General features: G+C 44.6%; 1 protein-coding gene across 2 annotated transcripts in view; it reads left to right on the top strand.

The window, feature by feature from the left end:
• The first annotated feature begins 6,727 nt into the window (after positions 1-6,727).
• Positions 6,728-16,173, top strand: part of CTBP1 (C-terminal binding protein 1) — a 284,958-nt gene continuing 275,512 nt past the window's right edge. For both annotated transcript variants that reach the window (XM_088454291.1, XM_088454290.1), the window contains exon 1: positions 6,728-6,823. In XM_088454291.1, coding sequence (XP_088310417.1) covers positions 6,742-6,823 — 82 coding nt within the window. In that variant the 5' untranslated portion in view covers positions 6,728-6,741. The remainder of the gene's footprint in view (positions 6,824-16,173) is intronic.

The raw sequence follows: 16,173 nt of genomic DNA, 5'->3' as shown, positions 1-16,173 counted from the left end.
AAGGTGACCTTCTTTCATCTTCCTAAGCCTAATAAAGTGAATATGTTTAATCTTTGTCACTAGTCGAGTTGAGTTTTTGGTAACACGTGTAAAGATCACATTATAACAAAGTAAAATATGACATTAAAGACAATAAAAAACACAATAAAAACTATATGTATTACAAAGCAAAGTATGAGGCTTATTTATCAAAATTGTAAATATCATGGCAATAACTGTAAATTCAAAAGAAAAATATATATTGCCTTCGTCTGTAAAAATCGCAGAGACGTTTGAGAGTTACTCATCCGCCACAGCAATACATGATGCTGGCCAAGGTCACCAGGGAAGCAATGAACGGGCGTTTGGAGGGTAGGTGTTTTAGGGCTCTTTACAAGCGCTAGACATGGCCACGCCCCAATTGTGTCACCACCACACCCCCAGCTGGATGTGGCCAGCTCCGTAGTCATGATTCCTTGATCGGAAATGTTGGGAGGTATGCTAAAGGATTCATATTATAGTGTAGTAGGGGCTAGGTATGGCTATCGCCAGGTGGCCATTGAATATTGTCTCCTTTCCGCCATCAGAACATGCCTTGGGGTGGCATGCAGCCATTGTAAGCTAACCTTTCTATGGTTTAACTATTGAAAGTTAGTTAGTGCGCATGGGCAGTTGCCCCTGGAAGTTCGCTCATGTGCGAATGAGCTGTGTTGTGGACAGTCCTTCCTGGTGTACACAGCAGACTGGACGTCATCAGCCATCAGATGAGCCAACAAAAAGAAGCATGAAAAATGGAAAAGACAGTTCCATCAAATAGGGAGCATCAATCGGTTTCCAATGGCCATCCCTATAATAAAGTTCTTTGGGACCACAAACAATGTATACAGGACCTTATGCTGCATCAAAGCTTTGAAATGTGTTAAAGAAAAACTTATGAAGGCTCTAGTAAAAGCCAGGATAAAGCAAAGGTTTTGTCTATGCTTTTAACAAACAGTTTTTCTATTCCTGCCATTGTTAGTATATATATACGTAGATTGTTTCACCTCTGACATAGCTAACTTCCTGAACATATCTTTACAGAAGCCTAATTAAATACATTACAACACTCTCTTGACTTTGTGTCTCGCTGTGATACAAGCAGTTGCCTAATTAGCAATTTTGTCTTTGAGCACCAGCGAGTTACACATTCACTGCATGTATCTTACAAATGATTTATTGTCTTTCAGAATAATTTGGCACTATTACACAAATGATTCTAATAATCAGTCTTCTACAGTATCCTAAATCGCTTTTTTTTTTTTTCATTTTCCAGTTTATTTTCTACCCCATCCAAAGACTGTGACACAGACATATATGTTATTATGCTTTTGAATTGCTTCTTTCATCTTCGCTTTATTCTGTTTACATCACGCATTGTAGAACTATTGCAGAATTGCATAGCAGTAAGCTGCACTTTTTGTTTGCGTTCTAAAGCCTCATTCTATATAAAAATCATTATTATTATTCTTTTAAATTATCATCACATGACTCTTTGCATCAGGTTTTTGCAAACATTGAATTATGATTATGAAATTCCAAAAAAGGGATTTAAAAAACGGTGGAGGCTGCGAACAAAGTCCCTCATTCAGAGCCACTCGCTAGCGGCAGTACGCTCATTCCGAGCGATGTTCGCACATCTGCGCATGCGTACGGTTTTTAGTACACATGCGCGAACCAGTCAGTGCGGTCGAAAATCTTTGTACGCTATATAGCGAGTGCCTGCTATTTTGAGTGACAGAATGAGGCGTATGTGGGTGGTAACAGGGGAAGGTGCTTGAAAACGGGGAGTGGAGATCCGATCGCAGGCGTGCTTAAAGGTCAAAACGGGCGTTTTAAGGGAGTGCATAATTAATACAGCAGCGTCATTGACCACGTCACTGGGTTTTTTTTAACTCAGAACTGCTCGTAAAATAGCGGTTGAAAAAACCAACCACAAGAATAGCGAGCAGTTCATACGCTGTACGATGTACTCGATTAATCTAATAAATAGCGGACATGACGTATGGTGCGAGTGGCCAGGGGGCGTTTTTATCAAATAAACGAGCGTATGTTTTGCTCGCTCGTTCAGACTTAGAGGTGTGAACAGACTGCAATGTGCGAATGGATCATTTGAATAGCCACCCCTTGTTTTTGAACGAACGACCGCAAATAGCGAACGGCTCTGAATGAGGGCCAAAGTTCCCTTTAGTTTTCCTCCAAAGCACATGGGATTACGAAGCAAGATATCAGTGTCCACAAAAGAAAAGATGTTTTTACAGTCTGATGGTAGATATAGGGTGGACAAAGGACGCTCCGTGCTAAAGACACAGTAGGCACAGTGGAGTGTATAGTTTTCTCCCATGTGAGATTCAGGCTTTATTTACGAAGTGGTGGCTTTAGTAAACTGCGGCTTCCCGGCAGTTTGGAGGTGAAAATTTAAAACAGCGCTGGCAGACAGTATAAAGCCTAGTGTGCCTTACATTGACTGAGTGTCGTTTCAAATTTTCACCTACAACCTGTCGGGCCGCCGCATCGTAAATAAATCCATTGAAAGTGAAAGTATAGAAATAAAAGAGTGGATGGGGCATATTTTTAGGGACATCCTTGCAGGGCAGAATGGCACACATGGTATTCATCATAGGTGTACGCACAGGGTGTGAAAGGGGGTGCACCTGCACAGCCCTTAGCTGCAGCCTAGGGCACAACTAGAGCCAACCTGGGGTGGTATGGTCTCAATTGTGCGCATTAGGGGTGAAATCCGTAAATCTTCAGGTGCTGCGGTAAGCCTATGTGTGCTGCTGTGGAGCCCTGTGTTAGTGAATGAAGCAGGTGGGAGAGAGACCGGATACTGAATTTGTAGAGGCAGTGTTGTATGTGCAATCTATGCAGCCACACAAGCTGTGACCACCTTGCTAAAGTATATCTGAAACCTGATGTGCTGAGCCTTACCACAACAGGGCATATTTAATCATCCCAGCGATCAGCGGACACGCTCCTGTCTCCCCCACCACCATAGAACCAGGGCTGTCACTGGCAACAGTCTACAGAAAACAGCAAATAAAAAAACAGACTTGATTTTCAGATTCCTTTGCACAAACATGTGGACCTAAGGTAGGCTGCTCATCTGAGGGGAGGGGACCCGTATGTTATATCAGCAGCTGACTACAAGTTGGTAGTTCCATAGCGGATGTGAGCAAGGAGGTTAGTCCACACATTGATTCCAAACCAGAGTAGGTTTTATTGAAGATAACAGGATACAGGTGATAGAAGATAAATAGCAGTCAATATGATCTCTTGGGCTAAGTACTGTACAGCCGTACAGCATTGTGACACTCCTATAACACAGTGACAAGCTTGGGCACAGCTTTACTTTTATAAAGCCAAGTAAACAGGTATTGCACCTGCAGTCTAATCAGCCTGACCTTTAAGTCTGGTGATATTGAGGCTGATGAGTTATGCACAATAACACAGACATGTGATGTTATTGTGGCTGATGAGTTATACACAAAAACACCATTTAACTACATGTGAACAATAACACATGTCCCTTAATAAACCTGTGCACACAGACTCCCGATTGCCATTTATGCAATGTTGGGAGGTATACATATAGAAAGCAATAGGCACACCAAAAGCATGCAATCGAAGCTCACTGAAAATAAAGTCAACGGTTAATTATTAAAAGTAAACAACATTATCTAAATCATACTTGCCGATGCGTGTGGTGACGTGATTCGCATCATCAAGGCCCCAACCTCGCTGCACAGTGCCTGATCTTCCCGGGGGAAATTTGGGAGTCTCCTGGATACGCCATCACCTGAATGCATCCATAAAATATGACTGCAATACTTGTGGTTAAAGTATTCATAAGATACATAAAGACAGAACATTTCAATAGCTGTAAATAACATGTAGCTGAGAAGGATTCTGTCAGCAGTACAGTGACAGCTATACTGTAGCTCCCACTATAAGACCGTTATACAGTGTTAGGAAATACTATTGTTACAGAAAGTACACAAATGAAGATCCTTTATCTAAGCCGGGGGAAATTCCTGCACCTGGGCAATCATTCCAGAATCATTCCCGTTGCCGCACAACACGTTTCATTTTGCGGCCCTCGGGGCAAAACATAGCATTATTATTTTCCCTGGTCTTAATCGAGGAATGGGGGATGGCCTCTGATTTCCAGTTTGCATCTTCTGATTGTGATTTTATGTGCATTTAGGCTCATTGTGTATGACCCATGTACCCATACCAGCAGGGGCATTTGAATACATACAGATGTTTCCACATCTAGCTGGGATGTAGTTACATTACATACAGTACCATCTTGATGCCAGCTGACAAAATCCTGGTGCCAGAAATCGTGAGCCGCGGACAGAAGACCGGCGCCGGAATCCCGACATGAGTGGAGATGCCGACGCCGGGATCTGGATCGTAAGTATAGCGGGCGCCCTTAGCTGTTAGCCGCGAGGGGGGAGGTTAGGTTTAGGCTGCGGACAGGTTTAGGCACTACTCAGGAGGGTTAGGGTGCAGGGTGGGGAGGGTTAGGGTGCTGAAAAGGAGGATTAGGGATAGAAGGTGAAGGGGGGGAGGGTTTCTCAGCATCAGGATGCGGCTGTCGTTTTTTTGACAGCCAGCATTCAGAGTGCCGGGCTCCACTACCCAACCCCATCTAGCCTCCTTGCATGTTAAACAGCCCTTCTAGTTGCGCCATGCTGCTGACACTGTAACGTAGCATTACACATGCAGATACACCAGCAGTCGCACACAGACTACAGGCATGCTGCATATCATTTTAATCAGCAGAAGCGGCTTGTGCGTCCTATTTGTATCACTTTGCGAATAAGACGCATTTTAAGGAAAAATGTCACATGGAGAAAACGCTTGGCGCTACTGAGTCGCACGACACTCACGTGTTGTGTATCGCGACTTGTAGCGCATGGCGGATAGATGTATTTGGACACATCTGTAAATAACCTGTGTTGTATCACATGGAACATAAACATACGGTATATTGCAGTCACTGTCACCATTCAACATTCACACTATCAACAGCAGAAGGTCGACATTGATGACGTCGACATTTTTAAAATAATGGATGTCAAAACCTGCAAAAATGTCACACATCGGAAATATCAACATTGTCATAATGCCGACATTTCCAGGAGACTTAGGGTTAGCGTTAGGGTTACCGTTAGGATCAGGGTTAGGGTCACCATGACGGTCATTGTTATGTTTGTCGTTAGGGTGTTGGGGATAGCTTTACGGTCACCATTATTGTTAGTGTTACTGTTTGGGACAGAGGGCCTGATTCAGCTGATCGCAGATTCCCGATGTTTGGGAATCTGCAGGTGGCGCCGGACCCATACTGCACGTGCGCAGTACAGGTCTGCAATCATGCACGCAGTCCGGCAGAAAACTGTCAGTGATTGACAGTCTGCTGCCGTTCCTGGGCGGGGAAAGGGGCTGCAAACAGCCTCCGTTTCCCAAAGCAGAGGCATGTCGCCGCTGTAAGGGGCGAGTGACTAGGCCAGGGGCTCCTATACGCCTCCTGCCGCATTACCATATTACAGCTATCGCAGCGGCTGCCATGTCAGTAGCTGTGATAGCGATTGCGTCCTCTACTGAATAAAGCCCAAAATTAGGAGCTAAACAGTACGTCAACATTCTAACAATGCTGACATAACAATCATCCGTGTCAGCATGCTGAATGTCATCGCACCGAAATATAAATCCTCCTGTAATAATGCTAGTGCAGGTTCCATAAGGTAGGATAATAGTGTGGCTAATATGTCTGTATGTAACCTAACTTTACACCGGGATGCAGTCAGGAAGCCGACAGTCCAAATGCTGATAGTCGGCTTTCCGACTGTCTAATCCCGGCAGGGGTCTAATGACAGGCATCCAAACACCTGTCATTAGACTCCTGCTGCCTGTCAAATGACGCCTGTCATTTTACATATGCCGGGAGCCCGGCGCCAGGCATACTGATCGAAGGTAAGCCAGGCGGCGGGCACGGACAGCCACGGGGGGGGGGGGGGTTAGGTTAGGGGCCCCCAGAGGTTGTTAGGGTTAGGCTAGGGGAAGGGGGGTTAGGTTTAGGAACTTGCAGGGGGGGTTAGGGTTAGGCACTTGGGGAGGTTACGGTTAGGCACCCTTAAGGGAGGGTTAGTGGGGGGTAGGGTTAGTAAATACTTTAAATACTTACCTGTCAGGATCTTTATGCTGGTCTTCCAGCGTTGGGATTTGAACCGATCCCTTTACACATACATCTTAACGGGTGATGTACTTACATATACTTAGAATTCCGTGATCGGAGAATAAAGGTGCATCATGTGATCCGTGCTAAGGGTGGATCATTTTTGTTATGATAGTGGTCACAAATGTTTAGCAGTTTGATGAATTAGACCAGCATGTGTGTGTTAGTGTGAGTAACCATATACCCAGTTGGTGTGGAAATGAGAATATGTTTTATCTCCATATACTGTATCTGTAGTGTACACTGTAGTTGCTGGCAAAGAGGGAATATGTCTCCCAGTCAGAGACCATAAATGCTTCATAATCCCCCCTCCTTCTATCATCAGAATTAATTGTTATTGCATACAGTAAAGAAACCTGGGACAGCCAGAAAGGGTTAAATATTGATAATCTGTTGGCGCATAAGTGGAACTTTTGTTTATATTTGTTCCAGATAGAGATGGAATACTGAACCGTCCTGTGACCAAGAAGTATAGGGTGCGCATGGGGGGTCGGGCTCCACGTCAGCGCATACGCCGGGGCCGGGGAAACAGACTGGGACTCGTATTGGACTCAAGCAATACCAGTAGGTGGAACTTTCCAAGATGCAATGTGAGAAATGTGTGCAGGACTAAGATTGGGGTAACCGAGCCCACATGTCACCACCAAGCAGGGACGTGCAGTCAGGGTAGGCAGGGGAGGCAGAGAGATTTGATATAAAAATTATTAGAATAATACAAAAAAGATATTTATAACTTATAAACAGCTTCTTTGTCTATTGTAATAATTTATAACTATCACTCACCAGCTTTGTGGAGCTCCCTGGGACTGCAGGGAGACTATAGATGAGGCAGCAACAGCTCTGCCTCGCTTCTGTATAGTCAGACACTGCTTACAGAGCTGGGGGCGGGGCCACACCACGGGCAGTAAGCTGCACAGAAAGAGAGCTAATAGAGACATGCCTCTGAGTATGGGGAGGCGTGCCTTGAGCACTAATGGACATGTTGGATGTGTCATGTGACCAGGAAGTGCATTATAGTGTTTAGAGATCGGCACTCAGCAATGGACACCAATGCTTAGTGTAGTGAGGGAAGAGTGTCAGTAAGTAGTGGTTGAGACAGGCTCCCAGCACTCCGACCCATCTCCATGTGTGCCTCCCCAGCCATTGGCCTCACCGCACATCACTGCCACCAAGCGCTGCATAATGGCTCTCTAGGTCCCCACATAATGTTCATCCAGTATCTGACAAAGCTTTGTGAACTATTATGGGCCGAAATCTGAAATAACTTAGCAGCTCTAGAAGGATTACCGTCTTCACTGGGGCCATGCAACCGAGCCATGACATGCAATCAGGAGCCTTTCTGCTCCGCGAGCGTTACTGGATCATTATGAGTGTACAGTGATGCACGAACGGCCTTTTAATAACTGTTCATGTTTTATCCAACCGTCTCGAGGCCCTAACACACTATATATTTCTCTCCACAATAACTGTGATAAACACATCATTCCCTCTCTCCCCAGAACAGACCTGCCACTGGGAATATTACACTCAGATTACTGCTCTTCTTACAGGATTAGGGGGAACAGATGTCTATTAGTGCAGATGACACCGATAACAAAGCATTGGGTATATGTTATCTATTACACGTCACTGTATTTTGTTTCTAAATCATGTGATCTCTTCATACTGCATGTACTGTATGCAACAGTGGAAATCAGTCAGAACTTAGATGCCTATTATTACATATTATTATTATATACCTCCCAACTTTCCCAATTTCAGTGGGACATTCCCATTTTTCGAGCATTGTCCCGCTGTCTTACCCATGGGCCGCAGTGTACCACAGAGGGGGGGGAGGTTGGGGCGATACCCTGACACCATGCATGTCAAAGTGCGAGTGTCATCCCCACACACTGTGCCGGCTCTGGAGTGAGGCTGAGGGGCTGTCCAGCAGCTCCCAGAGCGCTGGACAAGCCCCCAGCATGACAAAAATCAAGTTGCGTGGCTTGTGGGTACAGCATTTCCTGCGCGGCCACACCCCCTTGCCGCTAAGCCATGCCCCCTAATTTTGGGCGTACTCCTTCGGCTTGCATAATTGTCCCGACCGTCACCTCACAAAAGTTGGAAAGTATGATATCATTATAATTATTACTATTATTATTCTGTATTTATATGGCGCCACAAGGGGTCAGCAGTGCCTTACAGAGTACAGAAACAGTATGAACAATACAAGGAAAAAGTGACCTACAGTACAGAACATTGCAAGAAGGAAAAGCACATCAGGGAAGAGGATACTACTCATGAGAGCTTACAATCTATTTATTATTATGTGGCGATAAGACAGACTTTTTATTTATTGCCGTTTATTGAGGCAATAAACCTATAGCTGAAGCAGTGAAAGTTGCCAGTGTGGAGCGACATGCTCAGATGTGACCCAGCTAGCCGGTTTACTAATAGAACTGAAAGTCCAGACTTGGCCTTTCGATTCCACTAGCAAGAAATAAAAAGTATTAAAAAAATAAATAAATAAATAAAAAAAAAAAAATCTGGAAAAAAAAGAAGGAAAAATGAAAAAAAAAAAAAACTGATCACTGAAAAAATTATTTATTCCGGGATTTAAATTTTGTCAGGGCAATAACAGAACAAGGATTGCGGCTGCATTTCTATCACCACAATTCTCGTCGAATTTTGTATTGAAAACGAGTCCCAGCAAATCATATCACCGACGGGGGTTACCGCCAACAGTAGCGATCCCATCACCAGTGGCACCACCTTGGGATATAGAGTGACCTAAAATAAATATCCCCCATAGTGTGTGTATTTCGACAATGTAAATCAGCAGATACACAGACCAGTCTTTTCTAGGTCAGTAATACGTTTTCCGGGTTATCCATGAGCTTGTAGCCGCTGTTACTGCTGAAGCCACTATAATATAAACATTAGCACAGAGGCTTTATAGATAGGGGCATAGGAATTCATAGGGAAAACATACTGTACCGACTAATCACAGTACACATGGCTACCATAATAAAACGGGGACGGATCGCATGATATAGATCTTTAAAACAATCTCCATAAAGTATATTTGTAGATATAAAAAGCAAGTAATGAGCTTTAGGTGAAAACCCCACTTACATTTAATGAGATCGGCCATTTCCAGCTCACATGGTAATAATCAGTCATTCAGCATGAAAAAAAAAAACTGCGACTGAGCCATTGTAGATCCTTAGAAATCTGCTGGCGTCCTCCATATAGAGGAGCTTCGTTTCATCCATGAGATACATAAAGACTTGATTGTTACAAATTATCACACATATATTCTATATGGAAACGCAGTAACATTTTTTTAAAGTTCCAGTTCCAGTGCAGTTGGTTCCTGTTCCACGTTACGATTGACAGTTACTGCTCACTAGCCCACTGCTTGGCTGCTGGGTATTTAAGGGGTCTATTTACTAAGCAGTGTTAGGAGACAGAGGACTTCATTCAGAGCCGCTCGTAAGCGGCCGCTCGTTCGTTCCGAGCGATGTTCGCACATCTGCGCATGCGTACGGATTGTAATACGCATGCGCGAACCAGTCAGTGCGGCCGAAAATCGTGTGCTCGCTAAATAGCGAATGCCTGCTATTTTGAGTGACAGGAGGAGGCGTATGTGGGTGGTAACAGAGGAAGGTGCTTGAAAACGGGGAGTGGAATTCCGAACGCAGGCGTGCCAAAAGGTCAAAACGGGCGTTTTAAGGGTGTGCATAATAAATACAGCAGCATCATTGACCACGTCACTGGGTTATTTTATAGTCAGAACTACTCACAAGATTGTGGTAGGAAAAACCAACCACAAGAATAATGAGCAGTTCATACATCGTTCGATGTACTCGATTAATCTAATAAATAACGGACATGACGTATGATGCGAGCGACCAGGGGGCGTTTTTTCCAAAATTACGACCGCAAGTTTTGTTCGCTCGTTCAGACATAGAGGCGTCAACAGACCGCAAAGAGCAAACGGTTAATTTGAATAGCCACCCCATTTTTCTAAACGAGCGAGCGCAAATAGCGTCCAGCTCTGAATCAGGCCCAGAGTGAGAAGTGATAAGAAAGAGATAAGGTGCCAGCCAATCAGATCCCAACTGTCATCTCACAGGCTGTGTTTGAAAAATGACAGTTGGGAGCTGATTGGCTGGCACCTTATCACTTTCTTATCACTTTTCATTCTGTCTCCTAACACTCCTTAGTAAATAGACCCCTAAAGCCTTAAGGTGGGTGGGATCGACTGATCTGCAGATATATCTTCAGACTGTGCAGAACACGTGTTCTGCATACAGACTGGCCGATTTGTCGTGACTGATGTATATAAATGCCCGCCCAGTTGAGCTGTCAATCACCGCCAGCCTGTGCAGCAAGTGTCCGCCTGTACACACAGCACGATTCACCAATATATCTTCAGCACAGCCGACGCGAATGGTCTGTGAACGGCATCGTTCACAGACATATCGCTGGTACACACTGGCCAGCGCACCTACGATATATCGTTCATATGTTCAACTGAACGGCGAGTGTGTGCCCAGCATTAGTCTGAGATGCAAATAATGAGATTGCGACTCCGGACGGCCGCCATGAACCTATTGTGAACGGAATGCTAACATGACCATCCTACCGCATAGTCGTAGGTATATTTTAGAACGCACCACGCCCACCGCTTCGTCCACAAGAGATGTCATCATTATCATTGTTGCTTACACCCACCCCATACTAGGTGCAGGAGACCCCTCTGCATTCAGCGACCACTGTGCATATGCACAACCCAGAATAGAAGCATCTCTGGTAACACGCCAACGCACCCACGGAGCGTTCTTTTCATGCCTGGATTTGCATTGTTGCCACCAAGAAACCCCCATTTAGCAGCTGTAGAGCAAGGCCTTAAAATTGTACCACTCTGCCTACTCTCCTGGAACAGCCGGGAGGCTCCTGAATCTCGGGTGGTTCTCCCCGCCGCTCAACACAGGATTCCGGTCTCCCAGAGATACATCGCATCCGCTTGCCCGCATAAACTGGGCGGTCTGTGCGGCTGATGATGCAATTCACTCTGAATGGCATTATCGTAGGCACGGTAAGTTCAGCATTGTATACCGGGGGCCGGGGCCACAATGACGCGAGTATGGTACAGTTGCAAAGAGCAGTATGCAAGAGGGCACAATCAGATTTAAAGAGCCTTAGCTGTTCTGCCAATGCAGGTAGCTTGGGCAGGGATGGAGGGTGGTATAAAGTACTTCCCTACCCAGCCGGGGCTTTATACTGTACATCCTGCCCAGTTGTGCTGTCAGTCTCGTATTGAATACATATGAAGAAGCAGAGCCGTAACTAGACTTTTTGGTGCCCTGTGCCAGAGAGAGCATTGGCGCCCTCCCCCCCCACCATTTTTTAAATCGGGTCATAAGAAAGTGTGCCTGAAAAAAGGTCAATGGCCTCATGGGGAAGGGCCAGGGAAGAGATAGGGAAGGCCAGGAGATGCCGGGGATAAAATAAGAGGAAGCTACAAGTGAGAATGATAATAAACAGGAAAATTGACAGGCCCAAACAGTGCCCCCTGCCCTGCGGTGCCCTCTGCCATGGCGCTGGTCGCACCACCCTAGTTACCGCCCTGTGAAGAAGTACTGCATGGGGGAACCTTGCTATAGCATACTTACTGACTTTGTAGAACAGCTTGCCGGGAGCAGGCTGGAACGGGGGGCGGGGCCGGACTGGTGATGTAATTAGGCCCCACCCCTTTATTGGGAAAGTCTGCGATTCGCGGGTCTGCGAGGAGTGGCAGAGTCAAATGACGCAAATCTTGCCGTTTAGCCCTGCCCACTCCTCGCGGACTCAGTAATTCCCTATTAAATCTCCCCATCCTGCCCGTTTCAATAGGAGATCTGCTTCTTACTCCCCACTAGGGCACCTAACACGTGTATGCTTAAGCTCTGCTGCTTATCTGGGTGTTATGGACGCTAATGTAGCAATGTATATTATCCATGTCCTTGTCCTGCATTGTGTTGTATTGTACTGTAAGTCTTTGGTCACATATTTGTTTATATATTTTGTAAGGCGCTGCGGAACACTTGTGGCACCATATAAATAAATGCTAATAATAATAATAATAATGGTGACGGATTCATCAATTAATATTTTCAGGATCCATTTTTGAGGGTATTTCAAATATTACATATCCCCAGAATGTATCTATATCGTACCAAACACTATAATTAATAAATGGGCCCCCCCAAAAAATCAAACTATGGGCCTGATTCAGCAAGGAACCCAACAGCGATTACGCACACAATCGTCCGATTGTTGCGTTCTGCGCATGCATCCACTGCGATCGGGATTGCGATCGCAGTGTGTACGCAGATCAATCGAAGAGTGATTGACAGTAAGTGCCGTTTGAGGGTGGTGACGGGGGTGTGGGGGTGGTCGGCGAAACGCAGGCGTGCCAGTGCGTATGAATGCCGTTGCAGGGGCGTGCATAAATTAGGCACTGCTACTTGGGCTTTCACTGCGTGCGATGAGGTTAACAATTACTGAGTAAGGTCAGACCTTGTGCAAGTGTGCGGGAGGCTGCGATGGTACTCGATGTTACCAATGGTTGCACAGTAAGATGGGCGGAGTTATGTTGTGCTGCGACGGCATAGCGATCGCGGTGGATTAGCAGTTGTAATCCATACTGAATCAGCCCCTATACGGGAAGCATGGTAGTGAGTGCATTGCTTAGTGTTAACTCTGACTTTTCAATACTGCTTTGTTGAAAATGAAAGTGTGAAAAGCTACTGAGGCATCATACATGTACAGCAAATAGTAACTAGATAATGGAACAAAAGCTAAAAAAGGCAAAGCATAGTATGCCAGTTAGCTTGTAATGATATCCCAGACTGTGGGGGTGTGGTATGACTTGTCGACATTCAGATGGTAGAATGTCGACAGAGTCATTAGGTCAGCAATCAATATATATACATACATTTAGGTTGACACAGTTAAAACGTTGACACATTCAGAATGTCAACATTTAACTCGCCGACACAATTATGTCAATATACATTTTTTTATTATTATTATTTTATATTTTTTTTAGCCTATCCCTAAAAATCACCAAAAAAAAAAAATGTAAACCATTCAGTGTCGACATATTGATTGTCGGCCTACAAAATGTCGTCAAGGCAACCGGATACCTGCTATGGCTTAGTATGAATCCAACAGTCTCTTTTCTGTTAACTTTGAGACTGCAAAAGACAACCCAGGTTCTGCACTGCCTCACACCCACAATGCCCTTCACTGCCTGTTGTACAGATATAGACGTACCATCTGGAAGTGTAATCTATGACCTCTGACTGGTGTTACCATCCCATAGTGAGGTTAATATCGCCTTTAAAAAAGTCAATAACATTTTTCAGTTGTATACAAACTCTACTATAAAAATCTGGCATCCCAATCATGTGTGGCCACAAGAGGCTGTAACTTATGACCGTGCCTGCTGGCCTTCAAGGGATAATATACGACCCTGTTATCATCTGTAATGGACAGTGAATTATATGAGTTTCCAACATTTTCAATTAGTTTCCAGGGACAGTTTCTGAGCTGAGCCGATGCGTCCAATCAGGTGACACGCGATACTGTCTCCATCTACATTAGAGCACTACGACCCCTAGCAGATTATCCTAATGAATTTAATTATAATAAACTTTTTTACATTTAATTATCTTCAATAAAAGATGACTTAGGTAGCCTAGAGCATAATACAAGCTAGTGAGAACAGCATTTACCATTCACAAAAGACTGATTTTGCGTAGTGGGTCTCTAGTGAAAAACTGGGACATTTCAAATGACAAAAGCTATTAGGGACAAGTCTTTAAAACTTGGGACTGTCGATGGACATTAGGAACAGTTGGCAGCTTGCTGTGTTCTGTATCCTGCGTCCTGGTTGCGGGAAAAGATAGCAGACCTCCATGTACAGTGCATCCGGAAAGTATTCACAGCGCTTCACTTTTTCCACATTTTGTTATGTTACAGCCTTATTCCAAATTGGAATAAATGCATTTTTGTCCTCAAAATTCTACACACAATACCCCATAATGACAATGTGTAAAAAGTTTTTTTGAGATTTTTGAAAATTGAATTAAAAAAACTAAGAAATTACATGTACATAAGTATTCACAGCCTTTGCCATAAAGCTCAAAATTGAGCTTAGGTGCATCCTGTTTCCACTGATCATCCTTGAGATGTTCCTACAGCTTAATTGGAGTCTACCTGTGGTAAATTCAGTTGTTTGGACATGATTTTGAAAGGCATACACCTGTCTATATAAAGTCCCACACTTGACAGTGCATGTCAGAGCACAAACCAAGCATGAATTCCAAGGAATTGTCTGTAGACCTCCGAGACAGGATTGTCTCAAGGCACAAATCTGGGGAAGGGTACAGAAAAATATCTGCTGCTTTGAAGGTCCCAATGAGCACAGTGGCCTCCATCATCCATAAATGGAAGAAATTCGGAACCACTAGGACTCTTCCTAGAGTTGGCCGGCTGTCTAAACTGAGTGATCGTGGGAGAAGGGCCCTAGTCAGGGAGGTGACCAAGAACCTGATGGTCACTCTGTCAGAGCTACAGCATTCCTCTGTGGAGAGAGGAGAACCTTCCAGAAGGACAACCATCTCTGCAGCAATCCACCAATCAGGCCTGTTATGTTATAGTGGTCAGACGGAAGCCACTCCTTTGTAAAAAGCACATGGCAGCCCACCTGGAGTTTGCCAAAATGCACCTGAAGGACTCTCAGACCATGAAAGACAAAGATTGAACTCTTTGGCGTGAATGCCAGGTGTTATATTTGGATGAAACCAGGCACCGCTCATCACCAGGCCAATACCATCCCTACAGTGAAGCATGGTTGTGGCAGCATCAAGCTGTGGGGATGTTTTTCAGCGGCAGGAACTGGGAGACTAGTCAGGATAGAGGTAAAGATTAATGCAGCAATGTACAGAGACATCCTGGATGAAAACCTGCTCCAGAGCGCTCTTGACCTCAGACTGGGGTGACGGTTCATCTTTCAGCAGGACAACGACCCTAAGCACACAGCCAAGATATCAAAGGAGTGGCTTCAGGACAACTCTGTGAATGTCCTTGAGTGGCCCAGCCAGAGCCCAGACTTGAATCCGATTGAACATCTCTGGAGAGATGTGAAAATGGCTATGCACCGACGTTTCCGTCCAACCTGATGGAGCTTGAGAGGTGCTGCAAAGAGGAATGGGCGAAACTGCCCAATGATAGGTGTGCCAAGCTTGTGGCATCATATTCAAAAGGACTTGAGGCTGTAATTGCTGCCAAAGGTGCTTCAACAAAGTATTGAGCAAAGGCTGTGAATACTTATGTACATGTGATTTCTTACTTGTTTTTTTTTGTTTTATTAAATTTGCAAAAATCTAAAAAAAACCTTTTTACACGTTGTCATTATGGGGTATTGTGTGTAGAATTTTGAGGACAAAAATGAATGTATTCCATATTTTAATAAGGCTGTAACATAACAAAATGTGGAAAAAGTGAAGCGCTGTGAATACTTTCCGGATGCACAGTATGTAAAATACATATGATTGTATTATTACAGTTTATTGGGAACAAGCAGTACTGGGAATAAAGTAAAACACACCGTGTAGGCCAGAGGTTTCCAAACGCGGTCCTCAAGGCTCCCCAACAGTGCAGGTTTTAGAGATATCCATGGTTGAGCACAGATGGTTAAATCAAATTGACTGAGGCACTAATTAAGTCACCTGTGCTCAGCCATGGAGATCTCTAAAACCTGAACTGTAGGGGAGCCTTGAGGACCGCGTTTGGGAACCTCTGGTGTAGGCCATGCATTTCTGCTGCTTTATCATGAGAATTTATCAAGCATGAAATGCACAGACACTTCCAGCATGAAA

This window comes from Taudactylus pleione, unplaced genomic scaffold, assembly GCF_031769625.1.
Source record: "Taudactylus pleione unplaced genomic scaffold, aTauple2 ptg000611l, whole genome shotgun sequence".
In the NCBI taxonomy this organism is placed as follows: domain Eukaryota; kingdom Metazoa; phylum Chordata; class Amphibia; order Anura; family Myobatrachidae; genus Taudactylus; species Taudactylus pleione.
Note: the sequence above shows the minus strand (reverse complement) of the source record. Positions and strands in the feature narration are given on the sequence as shown.